This window comes from Orycteropus afer, unplaced genomic scaffold, assembly GCF_000298275.1.
Source record: "Orycteropus afer afer isolate SDZICR_OR568_19922 unplaced genomic scaffold, OryAfe1.0 scaffold00048, whole genome shotgun sequence".
NCBI classification, from domain to species: Eukaryota; Metazoa; Chordata; class Mammalia; order Tubulidentata; family Orycteropodidae; genus Orycteropus; species Orycteropus afer.
In genome coordinates, this window is record NW_006921635.1 from 735,453 (window position 1) to 746,730 (window position 11,278).

Here is an 11,278-nt window from a genome sequence, read left to right on the forward strand (position 1 = left end):
AACACCGTCACCGCCCACAATCACCACACAGAACACTGTCACCACCCACAATCACCACACACCAACACCGTCACCGCCCACAATCACCACACAGAACACCGTCACCACCCACAATCACCACACCCCAACACCATCACCGCCCACAATCACCACACACCAACACCGTCACCACCCACAATCACCACACACCAACACCGTCACCGCCCACAATCACCACACAGAACACCGTCACCGCCCACAATCACCACACAGAACACCGTCACCGCCCACAATCACTTGCTTAACAGGAAAGATGCATTCCTTGCCCACCATCCAGGCTGCAAACGTCAAGCCTGAGAGCTGCTTGCCTTTGCAGTGCACAACAGGAGTCTCTCTTTTCCAAAGGGAACCCACATCCTGACTCCCCTTAGTGTGAATCTGGACTTCCTTTTCTCACATGTGCAGCGAGCTGGACGTGCCACCCCTGTTCTGGTCTCCCTTCCATGGGGCACGGCCTTTTAGTTCCCATTCCTACATCCCCAACCCAGGAGGTTTAATGTCCTGTGAAAACACTCAGCTGCCTGACGTCCACTGTTCCAAGACAAAATGTGCTGATGTGTGGACCCAGATGGGCTAATGCCCATCGTCTGTCCTCTGCTCGCTGGAGCATGAAGGCTGCAAGGCACACACTTGCCTGTCTCGGGCTCTCACGCCCTCACCCAGGGGAACATGGCAGACGGACTAAGTCTACTGGGAACGCAGAGCTCCACAAGCACCTGCCTGCAAGCAGGTAGGAAAGAAGCACCAATCAGGGAAGCACCCAGGTAACAAAATGCAATGTTCCAAGTCCCTGAGCCAAGAAGAAGTCAATTCAGGACCTGCTTAAGACAGATACCCGCTTTGTATGCTAAATGTGATCCCTGGTGTGAGGGTGTGAGGTCAGGGGTCAAATATTGAAAAGCAAAGGGATAGCTGGGTGGGATGGGGATGTTAGGGCTAGGAAGAGGAAGTGGGAAACTGACAAAGAACCACAACCTGCCTAAACCACGCTCTAGAAAGAACTAGGCTCTACAAACAGGCTGTGTTCACCAGCACACATCCAGGCAAGGGCAAGAGTGAGCATGCCCAGGGATGCTCCCGCCCAGCCCCACAAAGGCAACTCCTGAGAGGACGGGCTGGCTTGACAACAAGCAGGCAGGCCAATCACTGTCAGTGGCTTTTATCACTTTTTTCAAGAAGATCACAGTTGACCTTTCCCATTTGCCATTAGGAGAAAGCAAGACACTTACAGGGTCCGAGTTTTGGGTAAAGTACAGACATGCTGAAAGGGGCCAGAAGATATGAAATGGACCCAGCAGTCAAGCTCTTTAGGGTGACGAAAGCTAGGATCGCACTGGTGTCCCAGGGAAGTTTACAGAAGGGTTGTGGTGCCTAGTGAGGCATGGCCCTACGGCTCTCTTAGGATAAACAGAATGTGAGACAGCCGTACGACGGACCATCATGTGGCATCCGAAGGACGGAGCTGTGGGCATGCTATGCTGTGTGCTATGACATGAACGAACAGTAGGCAGTCACTTCCTGTTAACCAGCTACCATCAGAAGGAGCTCTGGTAGTATGATGCCTAAGGCATGTGACTGCTAACCAGAAGGTGAGCAGTTCAAACCCACCAGCCACCCCACAAAACGAAGATGGGGCAATCTACTTCCATAAAGATTTACCAACTTGGAAACCCAATGGGGATCACTACGAGTTGGAATCGACTCAATGGCAGTGAGTTTGGTTTTTGGTAGCTGCCACTGAACCTGTTCTGACTCTGAGAGCCCCATGTGTGTTTGAAGTAGAGCGGTGCTCCACAAGACTGTCAATGGCCAATTTTATGAAGGAGACTGCCAGGCCTTTCTTCCAAGGAAACTCTGGGTGGACTCGAACCACCAACCTTTCAGTTAGCAGCCAAGCGCTTTAACTGTTCACACCACCTAGTGATTCTAGCTCTCAGGTAGTTACTCAACATTAGGTGATGTCGATTTCTCCCACAGAACAGTATGGATCAGATGACCTGTCCCTCCTCTCCCCAGGGACAACAGAGAGTCAACAGATGAGGCAACATGCCACAGAAAGACATGGGGAGACTTCAATGTGTATTGCTAAGTGCAGGACGCCAGTGTGAGGAGGCTACAGACGATGGCTCCAACTTCACAGCATTCTGGAGAGACAAACGGCAGAGGTGGTGACAAGGGGTCGTCAGGGGCTCGGGTTGGGGGGGGATGACAGGCGGAGCACAGGGCCTTTTCAGGAACTCTCCTGCATGACACTGGAATGGTGGACACGTGACATTATGCATTTGTCAATACATATGTGACTGCATGACAAAGAGAATACCTCTGATGTCAACAATGGACTGTGGTTAACAACTATGTGTCAATATTGGTTCCATCTAGAAAATACACATCACTGCGAGATGGTCCCAATGGAGGAAACTTGGGTGGGAGGAGAGAGAACACACAGGTTCTGTCTGGACTTCTGTTAAATTTCCCATGAGCCTACAGCTGCTCAAAACAACACGGCCATGGTTGCTGGCTGCCATCAAGGCAGCCCCCAACTCATAGTGACCCCCACAACAGGATCAGGCCACTGTGGCCCACTGGGTTCTCATGGGCTGATTCACAGAAGCTGGTCCCCGCGCCTTTCCTCCCAGTCTGTCTTAGTCGGGGAGCTCCACTGAACCCTGCACAGCACCCTGGCAACATGAAAGCCTCCCCTGACAGACGGGCGGCAGCTGGGCACCAGGGGCAAAGGCCACAGAGCAAGCCCAGCGCTCCCGCACAAATGATAAGGTTTATCAACTAGTCTAGAAAGTCAGATCTCCTAATTCCATCACAAATGCACCAAGATACTGTACAAATACCATCATGTGCACCAGCGCGTGCACAAACACGAGGTGCTGCACACGAGAGGCGTGGAGAACACGGGCAGAAACCCACACCGTTGCCAGCACTCACTTGCCACATACAGGGCGACCCGGTCGTTGGCTTTGTGTCGCAGCAGGTTTTCCGCATAGTTGAGACGGCTACCCTTGAACCACTCTGGCACATCTGCGATGCCTTTCGATGTATCCACAACCTGCAGAGGCGGGCAGCAAACCAAGACACACACTAGAGCTACGACACAGAGAAACACACGCAACCCCACTCCCCAGCCAGCCAGCTAACTCATCGGCCCAACACAGCACTGCGTCGTTCGTTCTTCACACTGAATTCTGACCCTGGTCCAAAGGCTTGAACTGAAAATAGAAATGAATGCCAAGGGAAGACAACGATCGCCATCAATTGACTTTCAGCAAATATTTTAAGCACCCACTTTATGAGATGCCACAGATAGAAAGTAAGTAAGGCAGACGTGGCTCCTGTCCCGCGTCCAAGGCTCTGACAGAGACCAGAGACAACCAGGACTCAAGCTCAAGGCTGGCTGCCAACGGGCAGGGCCGCCTCCCATCAGGATTTCCCAGCTTGCTCTCAGTCCACTTCTTTATGTCTCCGGAATCTGGATTTTCTTCTCAAAGCGTCTACAGAGGAACCGTTCAGATGGTTACCCCATAACCAGACCCACACACACAGCACAGTACTTTGAATAGACTCGCTTTCCCCAGATGAAAACCAAACCAGACCAGCAACAGTCAACCATGTGTGTGCCAGAGAAGAGACAAGAGCTGGGCTCCACTGCACTCTCACGGCGAACGTTCCTGGAGATCACCAGGGCTTGCTTCCGAGGCCCCTCGGGGTGGACTCAACCCTCCAACCTCGCAGTTAGTAGCTGAGCACTCAACTGGGCCACCAGGGACTCCATTCCCCAGACACTTACTGACTTTAACATAAGGAATTATAATATTCTCTAAAATCCATGTTTAAAGTAAAACTACTTACAATTTCAAAGATGACAACCTACTACTGAGGGCTGCTTCAGTTCTGAGGACTGGGCCTGGCGTCCACACACCTCAGAGGCCCACAGATTACAGTCTCAGCAGGGCCCCCGACCCCAACACACTTTAATGCTGATTCTCTAGGGCAATCATTTTTTTTCCCACTTAAACTTTTTTAAAGGTGATGCTATTTGAGGTTCCCCAAAATTAACAGTGTGCTCTGAAACACAACTATAGGAAGATAAAGCATGAGCAAAATGTCCACCTACCTCATCATACGTGCGCGAGGCCACAATCCCACTGAACTTCCAGAACTCTGCCCAGAAGTCCGAATACGACTTCACTGACCAATGATACAAGTCATCATAATTTTCTAAAAATAAAGAAAGGGCAGAGCTCAGATAAACCTTTCTTGTTGTTGCTGTCGCGTGCTGTCCATTCTGACCCACGGCAGCCTGTGACCGAGCAGAGTGGCCCCACAGGGTCTTCTTGGCGTCTTCACAGGAGCACTGCCAAGCCACTGGGGAGGTAAGAACCACCAACTGTCCGGTGAGCGGTCAAGTGTTCAACCAATGTGCCACCAGGACACTCTGAACAAACCTTACAAATTTTAGCCATTCAACAGTAAGATGGACCCGTCCAAGGAAACAAAGGTGTATCTGAGTGATTCAAAGAACATGGGTGAGACGTAGCCTTGGGAGAAGATTGATCTTAATCTGTGTTGATACAAACCTACCACCACCAATCCACGAAAGAACAAAAGCCACAAGGCAGTAGTTCACATCTTACCCACCTTGCCTAAGAACACGGACTCTTAGCCAGCTTGCCTGGGTTCAAATCCTGCTCAGCCATTTATTAGCTGTGCGCCCTCAGGCAATACTTAAGCTTAGCTTCCCTATCCGTAAAATGGGATGGTTTACAGTTCCCTCTTCATAGGGCTACTGTGGGGATTTATGTGAGCACATGTATAACGTGCTCAGATAAAGGGCATACTCAGTCTTGTATCCAGAGTTTAGACTGCTACACCATGCAAACTTAGGAAATCCGCACTCAGTAGATTCAACATCCCACAAGTTCTGGCAGATTTCTGAGGAACTCCTCCTGCCAGTGCAGTGTTACAGTGTTTTGGGATTGTTTGTTTATTTTGGTTCTTGAATGAGCAAAACATTCACATGGTATGAAACCTGTTGCTGTCAGAACTTCCAGTAAGATGGCGAACTAGGCAGACAAGCTACACAGACCCTCTTCAACAAAGAAAAGAGAAACCAAGTGACACAAATACAGAAGGCAATCTTGGAGCCCTGAACTTTGAAAGGATACAGAAGTGGATTAAACACCGACTAGTAGGAGAACCAGAACAAAAACAATTTCAGGGAGCCTAAGTCTGGTAGCACAGTCCCTAAGGCACTTGACTGCTAACCAGAAGGCTGGCAGTTCAAACCCACCAGCCACTCCTTGGAAAGAAGGTTGGGCAATCTACTTCTGTAGTGATACCACCTTGAAAACCCAAGGAGGGGTCGCTATGAGTCCTGTCCGACTTGACGGCACATAACAATAACAACGACAACGACAACAACAGGCTCTGCTTGCCAAAGACAGCACGGACACACGGGGAGCTGACAACTGGAACGGTGGTGAATGCGTAAGTGCTGGCAACTAGCGGACGGAGGAACTCAGTACCTTGCTTACCCAGGTACATCCAAAGAAAACTAGAATCTTGGGCAAATCACACCCACACACAATCACCAACTAAATACAAACACAAAAACGTCACAATGTCTCAGACAACAGAGCATCACAGTCCACACAAAGTAGCAAGATAAAGTGGTAGGAACAAGGGACTGGGATACAGACCAAGAATACATCCCTAAGGATGAAGCCGCATTGGAACTCCCTGATAAGGAATTCAAAAGAATTATATTTACTATCTTCAACAAATTGAGAGATCAAGGAAAACACCGACAAAATTGAGAAAAATGGAGAAAACCCCAGAACAATTTCAAAAGACAACACAAAAACAAACTGACAAAACAAATGAAAAATTGGAAATGATACAAAATCTACAGATAGAAATCCAGACGATTAATACTAAGTTCTCAGAAATAGGCAACACATTGAATGGGTAAAGGAGTAGAACGGGTAAAGGGAAGACAGAATTAGTGAGACTGAAGACACATACATCAATACTTCTTTGGAAAGGAATAAATCAAAAAAAAAGATCAAAACAAAATGAAGAAAGCCTAAGGTTCACGTGGGATACCATCAAAAGCAATAACCTACATGTAATCAGAATTCCAGAACAGGAAGACACAAATAAAACCACAGAGGAAATTGTTGAAGATTTGTTGGAAGAGAATTTACCTGATATGATGAAAGAACAGAACATATGCATTCAAGAAGTCCAATGAACCCCAAACAGGATAGACCCCCAAAAGAAAATTACCAAGACATACCATCATCAAACTCACCAAAACCGAAGACAAAGAAAGAAAGAATCCTGAAAGCAGCACAGGAGAAAAGAAAAGTTACCTACAAAGGGCAACCAACAAGATAAGCTCTGATTCCTCAGCAGAAACCATGCAGGCAAGAAGGCAACATGATGGTATATATAAAACCCTGAAAGAAAAAAATTTCCAATCCAGAATTATCTACCTGGCAAAACTGTCCTTCAAATATGATGATGAAATTAGAGTATTTCCAGATAAGCAGAAATTAAAGGAGGAGAGGAAACACTGCAGAAATAAAATAATATTTTAAAAATTGAAAAATTAAAAAAAAACATGTGTTTTTGTTAGATGCCAGGGAGTTGGCCCCTGACTCATGGTGACCCCACACACAATGGAGAAAAACACTTCCCAGTCCCGGGCCATCCCCGTGACTGGTTGTAGATGCAACCATAGGGACCCAGGGTTCTCACCGGCTGGTTTTCAAAGCGGACAGCTAGGCCTGCCTGCCTAGTCGATCTTTATCTGGAAGGCCTACTGAAACTTGTTCAACATCACAGCAAGCCTCCACCGACAGGTGGTGGCTGCATGAGGTGCACCGGCCGGGAACAAGCTAAATGAAAACACATGCGGTGCTCAGGCCTGTGCACAGCAGAGAAAGCGGTCGGAGTCCCATCCTGGCCACCCTAACTGGTTAACAGGAGCAGGGTGTAGGACAGGCTGCCTGAGGGTGAGCACTGAGCTGACACACAGGGACAGGGACACACACACACAGATGAAGATCTAACAATCAGGAGCGGACAAGGGTCTCAGTAGAGAAGGACGCAGTGCAGGCTCAGGGCAGCGCCGAGAGGAGGCCCGATCCACCTGCGTGAACCAGTACTGGTCAGACAGGGCCCACTGCTTCTCTCCCACTCCAAGCCTGTTTCCTCTGGTTCAATTTGAATCATCTTGTCTTCACAAATTGAGAAGAGTTCCACACTGATTTACATCCAGGCTCTGAGAAGACCCTAAAAGCCCTGCCAGCGGCACGCCCAGAAGAGCGCAGCTGGATGGAGGCAGGCGTGGAGCCACAACGTCACAGCATCCTGTCAGCACAAGGGCCCCGCAGGACGACACCCCGTGGCCGCCATCACGGTCGTCAAATGATAGTCTTGGTTTCCGGCCTCTCCTGAGAAGAGTATCGGGCCGTGTCACCAGCCTCCCGATGGTCCACCTCCTCTGTCCCCAGGGACTCTTACCTCCCAGCACTGCCACCTTCCCAGCTGCAACTGTAGCTGTACCCCTTGTAACAAGAATCCCACTTTGCCTTTTAATGTATCTGGTTTTCCCCAACAAAACGGAAAGCTTCTTCACAAAGACTTAATACACATTCAATTTGACGTGCACCCCATGACTACCACCTGTGAAATTTAATAGGGGTCAAAAAATCACAGCCACCTCTAAGGGACATGATAATGCCTTCTGTGATCTCACTGGCTTAAGTGTTCCCTCTAATGGTAAGTCATCTGGAAACTAACTACCCTGTGACAGTCTTGCTTCAATAAACACTGAACTTCAAAAAAAAAAAAAAAAGAACTACCCAGTGAGAAGGTAACCAACAGCTCAGAGAAGAAACAAGTTTTCACAGTGTCATCTGCCCTGAGACCAGAAGAACTAGATGGTGCCCAGCTAGCACCACTGACCATTCTGACTAGGGCCACAATAGATGGGCTCCGGACAGAATGCGAAAGGATGTGGAGCAGAAACCAAATCCTTACTGAAAATAAAAAAGCCAACACACCGCAGCATTAGAGAGCAGAGGACCCCCCCCAGACCCTCCCTCGGCCACACTCTCTGAACCCAGAACCAAGCCTCGCCCGAGATTACCCTGTAGCCAAAGAGCAGAGTGGGACACAAAGTAAAGGATGTTACCCGTACGATGGCTGATCTACTCACCAATCAGCAGTGTGGTTTTTCAAAGCCATCAACAATTACTCTAAAGCAAAGATGAGGAGATAAAGGGGCAGGGAAACTAGAGTCCTGGAAATGAAACCAAGTGAACACAATTCAAAGGAACATCAACACACTGGGACAAATGGGACCCACGTCACTGAACGATGTGTGGGGAAACTGCCAAAGGGAAATAACTTGCCGTTTTCACCAGAAACTCATCAAATCCTTAAGAATCCATACACTGAAGTACACAGGTAAGAAAGGAAACCAGAATGTCATTAGAAGCGGGGATGGCAGACTTGGCTCGCTTACTCCGGACCCGTCATCAGGAAATGCCGCTCACTAGAATAGGGCGCCAGGTCTGGTAAGGTGGAGGGTCAGCAAAAACGAGGCCATGAGACGGACTACACAACGGCAACAACAACGGACTCCAACAGCCGACAATCACGAGGGCGGCACGGGGCCGGGGAACGTTTCGCTGTGCTGTACCTGGGGTCACCCTGCCTCAGAGGCAACCACCACCACCCCACCCTCAAACCTCAACTGGCAGCCCCTTTCAAAGGCATTCCCAGAGAAGGCCAGCGCACAGCCAAGGCCGCAGGAGCTGGCACAAGACTGCTAACTTGGAGTGCTGGCCAGCTCTGCTTGCTCCCAACCTACACTTAGCCACGCAAGGCAGGGACCAGGCCTTCTGTCACCAGCAAACTCCATCCAGCTGCCACACAACAGGTGACGCGCAGCTCATGCTTTACAGACAGACACACACTTGGCACTGTCCTCAAAACATGTAATTTGAAGCTTGCGTCCTCCCCTGCCCCAATGATAGGTGCTGCTTCCCACAGCATGTTCCCTAGGACCTTCTGAAAGAGAGAGACCTCAAGTCAATTACAGCCATGCCCGTGGACTGGGGACCGCACCTGAGCGAGTGCACGTCCTGAGGGGCCCTGGCCTGGGGTTGCACGGGGTCCAAGGGTTCGTTCTGGTGGAAGCAGTGAGAGGAACACACCAGCTACAGCTCTGCTAGGGGACTCCCCTGAGGCCCTGCAGGGAGGTACACCTCCCCCCACGGGGGCACATCACGCTCTCCCTCCACCCTCCCTGGCTGAGCAAGGCCCCAGGCCGATGCCTGTCTTGCTCTGTACGCATGTCCGGCCAACAGCAATGGCCGTTACGGAATGTAGGCAAGTCACTGTCAGGGCACGGAGGGCACAAGCTCAGACGTAACCAGTGGGAATCTTCACAAATAAACAAAAACTCCAAATTACAGGCACTTAGAGAGCACAGGGGATCCACCCACCTAGGAGAGAAGGAGTGTTCTGGTTCCCTCCTGTCGCTCTGACAAGAATATGCCACAAACAGGATGGCCTTAAACAGGAGTTTATTCTCTTACAGCTTGCAGGCTTTAAATCTGAGTTCAAGGTGCCAGGCACTAGGGGTTGGGTTAAACCTCCTCGTCCTTGGGCTCTAGCTGTGCCTCTTGTTCCCGGCCCACTGGAGCTAGAGGAAACTCTCCACTCAGGCAGCTACTGGCTGCTGAGGCTGACAAGCCCAAGGTCAACAAATAAAATGGCACAGTCCCAATGTTGCCAAACCACACGGCAGGCCATAATTCAAGTCCTCTGAACGTCCCAAGGTCGGCAGAGCATGAAAACTTAAGTCTGAAGACTTATTTGAAATTCATGGCAGGCTGCTGAACAACGACACGGCTACATGCAGGGTTCAAGTGTGCCATAAGCTAGAGACCATTCCCAAGGCTGTTTCTTATAGACGGGAAGCAGAGCACATACCCAAAGCAGCCACTCAGCTGCTCACAATAGATTCCACTGTGGAGTTACCAGTCTCATCATGGGGAATACTGCATCCAGCTGCCCAGCCACTCACCCAGGCCCAGCCAAGTGGGCACAAACTGAACTACCACAGGGAGGAAACATCCAAACAGAAGGCAGGGCCTGAGCTGGACCTTCAGTGAAGCCTGTGAGTCCGAATGTGTCAGGGGCCAGTCATGTCCAAAGGACAGAAGCAGGTAGGTGCTAACAACTGAGTGAGAGGAGGACAGAGGAAGTAGCTCACAAATTCCCTACCCCAAGGGGCCATCCCACCCAGCCCCAGCTGAGAGCTGTCACAAAGCAGACCCAGGAACATGGGCCTCCGGGTTTCAGAGAAGTTGGGAACCCTGCTCTTCATGTGGGATCTCCCAACTTTTAAACACAGGCTTTCAACAGAGTGTACGCCGCATGGACTGCCGGGCAGTGGAATCTGGCTGCGGGCCACAAGTCTGCAAGCCCTGAAGGATGGAGAGGGGCTGGAGGAAGAGCTGGGAGCGGTCAGTGCTCCCCAGCGTTTACTGAGGAGCCCCCAGAGGCAGGGGCAGAGCCGGGGCTGGGCGAGGACCATCCCGGTCACCCGCACACCCAGGAGGCAGGCCCTCTTACCCCCATTTCACAGAGAAGGAAACTGAGGCTCAGGACTTTCGATCCCTTCCTCATGATCACACAGCTAGGAGTGAGGGCGTCAGACTGAAACTCCAGGCAGTCAGGTGACAGCTCCCTTGTTTTGGCCCCCACCCTCAGAGGAAGGAGGTGACACCTGCCTCACAAGGCTGCCCTTGTGTGAAATCATTTCATAACACGTCAGGCTAGACTGGGCCCAGAAGCCAGTATCACTGCTGGCACTGGAGACCAAGAAGGGGTTGGGTGAGGCCATGAAGAGAGCAGCCCCGCTCTGCCAGTGGTCAAGCCCGCTCTCCCCCGACCCAGAGCATTGAAGACTTTCTCTCCCAATGACTACCCGGAAGGTTCTGGGCAAAGGACTACAGGGGCTCCTGGGAGTAACAATACACAGAGCCTGTCCCCAGGTACTGACACTCCAGGAGGAAGGGGCGGGATGGAGCCAGGCAGGCTACGCAAAGGGGGCTGTGGAGGTTCTGACGCCCGTCAGACAGTGGAGGGTCTCAGAAGGTGCCACATGGCACCGTTTACCCCATGGTCAACAAGGAGCCACTGA

The 11,278-nt window shown here is 50.6% G+C and overlaps 1 protein-coding gene across 1 annotated transcript in view; it reads right to left on the reverse strand.

The window, feature by feature from the left end:
* AACS (acetoacetyl-CoA synthetase) overlaps window positions 1–11,278 on the reverse strand; it is an 87,670-nt gene that overhangs the window by 47,909 nt on the left and 28,483 nt on the right. The window contains exons 2-3 of the mRNA XM_007938235.1: window positions 4,166–4,269; window positions 2,980–3,100 (exon numbers count right to left, since the gene is read on the reverse strand). Coding sequence (XP_007936426.1) covers window positions 2,980–3,100; window positions 4,166–4,269 — 225 coding nt within the window. The remainder of the gene's footprint in view (window positions 1–2,979; window positions 3,101–4,165; window positions 4,270–11,278) is intronic.